Here is a 1,466-nt window from a genome sequence, read left to right on the forward strand (position 1 = left end):
TGGCATTTCCCTCCGTTGATACAGTCATTACTTTGATGTCTTCTCTGTTTGTGGTCCTAGGTTGGTACATTCTGGATCTGGATGTCGGTCACCCTCCCTTGGATCTGACCTTACATTTGCTACCAGGACAGGTTCTCGGCAGGGCATTGAGATGCATCTCTTCCGGGTGGAGACACACCGGGATCTGTCGACCTGGACCAGGATACTTGTTCAGGGTTGCCATGCCGCAGCTGAGCTGATCAAGGAAGTCTCCCTAGGTAGAGACACATTTCATTCGAAGACAATGACTAATTAGGCTTTATTTTATGTTATTTGTTTATTTCACTCTTTTTATTTTTAATTGTTATTATAAAGGTGATACACAGAGCGGTTATAGTTACATAAGTCAGGTAATGAGTACATGTCTTTTTGGACAATATCACCTCTTCCCTAACTGTCTCCACCTATAAGTGGTATAGTTCATTTTCAAGAGTGTCTGTCTATTGAGTAGGCTTTATTATAAAGTAAGACTAGCACCAGGAACAGTGGCATGTATAATACTAGTCCTTGGGAGGGAGGTGAAGGCAGGAGGATCTAGAGTTTGAGAACAGCCTGGGCTACAAGTTGGAGCAGCAAGACCCTGTTTCAAAAAAAAAAAAAAAAAAATGAACCATTGTTACCTGTGCCAGACTGGAAGTGTGCTACAGTATAGCAGTTACAATGGTGATAGTAGAAGGAAACCTGGCGTCCGGATTTTATAAGCAGTGTCCTAAGCCTCGCGTATGGCTGTAAGCATGTTCATGGTTCCCTACCACAACATTGCATTTTCACTGCCCAACATTTTAATATGCACTTTAGTATAAGGATTCAGCTACTAGGAATCAGATGCATTGACTTTGCAGTTAAGGTTTGAAAGCCTAAGATATGAATAGACACCCTTAACTATGAGCATCTGGTAAGCTTATGGCTATACAAAGTAAAGGATTTGGGATAGAAGTTTCTTTTCAGAGGCTTGAAAATGTTTGGCTAGCATTTACTCAAGCACTTAGAAGAGAGAAGTTGGTATCTCTGTCCATTGTGGGACGCCCTCTTGTGGCAAATCTCTCTGAATCATTTAATGTATAATATTTATATACACCAATGCTATACCTTTCTATATTTGCTGCTTTTTGCGAGGGGATGGGGAAGGTGCTAGTACTGGGGGTTAGAACACAGGGCCAGAAGTGGTGCTGTGGCTCAAGTGGCAGAGCACCACCTTGAGCTGAAGAGCTGAGGGATAGTGCCCAGGCCCAGAGTTCAAGCCCCACGACCAACAACAACAAAAATAATCTTAAGACTTTGGGGCTGGGAAGGTGGCTCAGTCATAGAGTGCTTGCCTTGCATGCATGAGGCCCTGAGTTTCTTGGCACCACATAAGCAGAAAAAGCCGGAAGTGGTGCTGTGGCTCAAGTAGTAGAGTGCTAGTCTTGAGCTGAAGAGCTGAGGGG

At 43.7% G+C, this 1,466-nt stretch overlaps 1 protein-coding gene across 1 annotated transcript in view; it reads left to right on the plus strand.

Annotated features, from left to right (window-relative positions):
* Nucleotides 1-1,466, plus strand: part of Sntb2 (syntrophin, beta 2 (dystrophin-associated protein A1, 59kDa, basic component 2)) — a 93,305-nt gene that overhangs the window by 87,198 nt on the left and 4,641 nt on the right. Inside the window, 1 exon segment of the mRNA XM_013012766.1 lies at nt 61-257. Coding sequence (XP_012868220.1) covers nt 61-257 — 197 coding nt within the window.

Source organism: Dipodomys ordii, unplaced genomic scaffold, assembly GCF_000151885.1.
Source record: "Dipodomys ordii isolate 6190 unplaced genomic scaffold, Dord_2.0 Scaffold18, whole genome shotgun sequence".
Taxonomy (NCBI): domain Eukaryota; kingdom Metazoa; phylum Chordata; class Mammalia; order Rodentia; family Heteromyidae; genus Dipodomys; species Dipodomys ordii.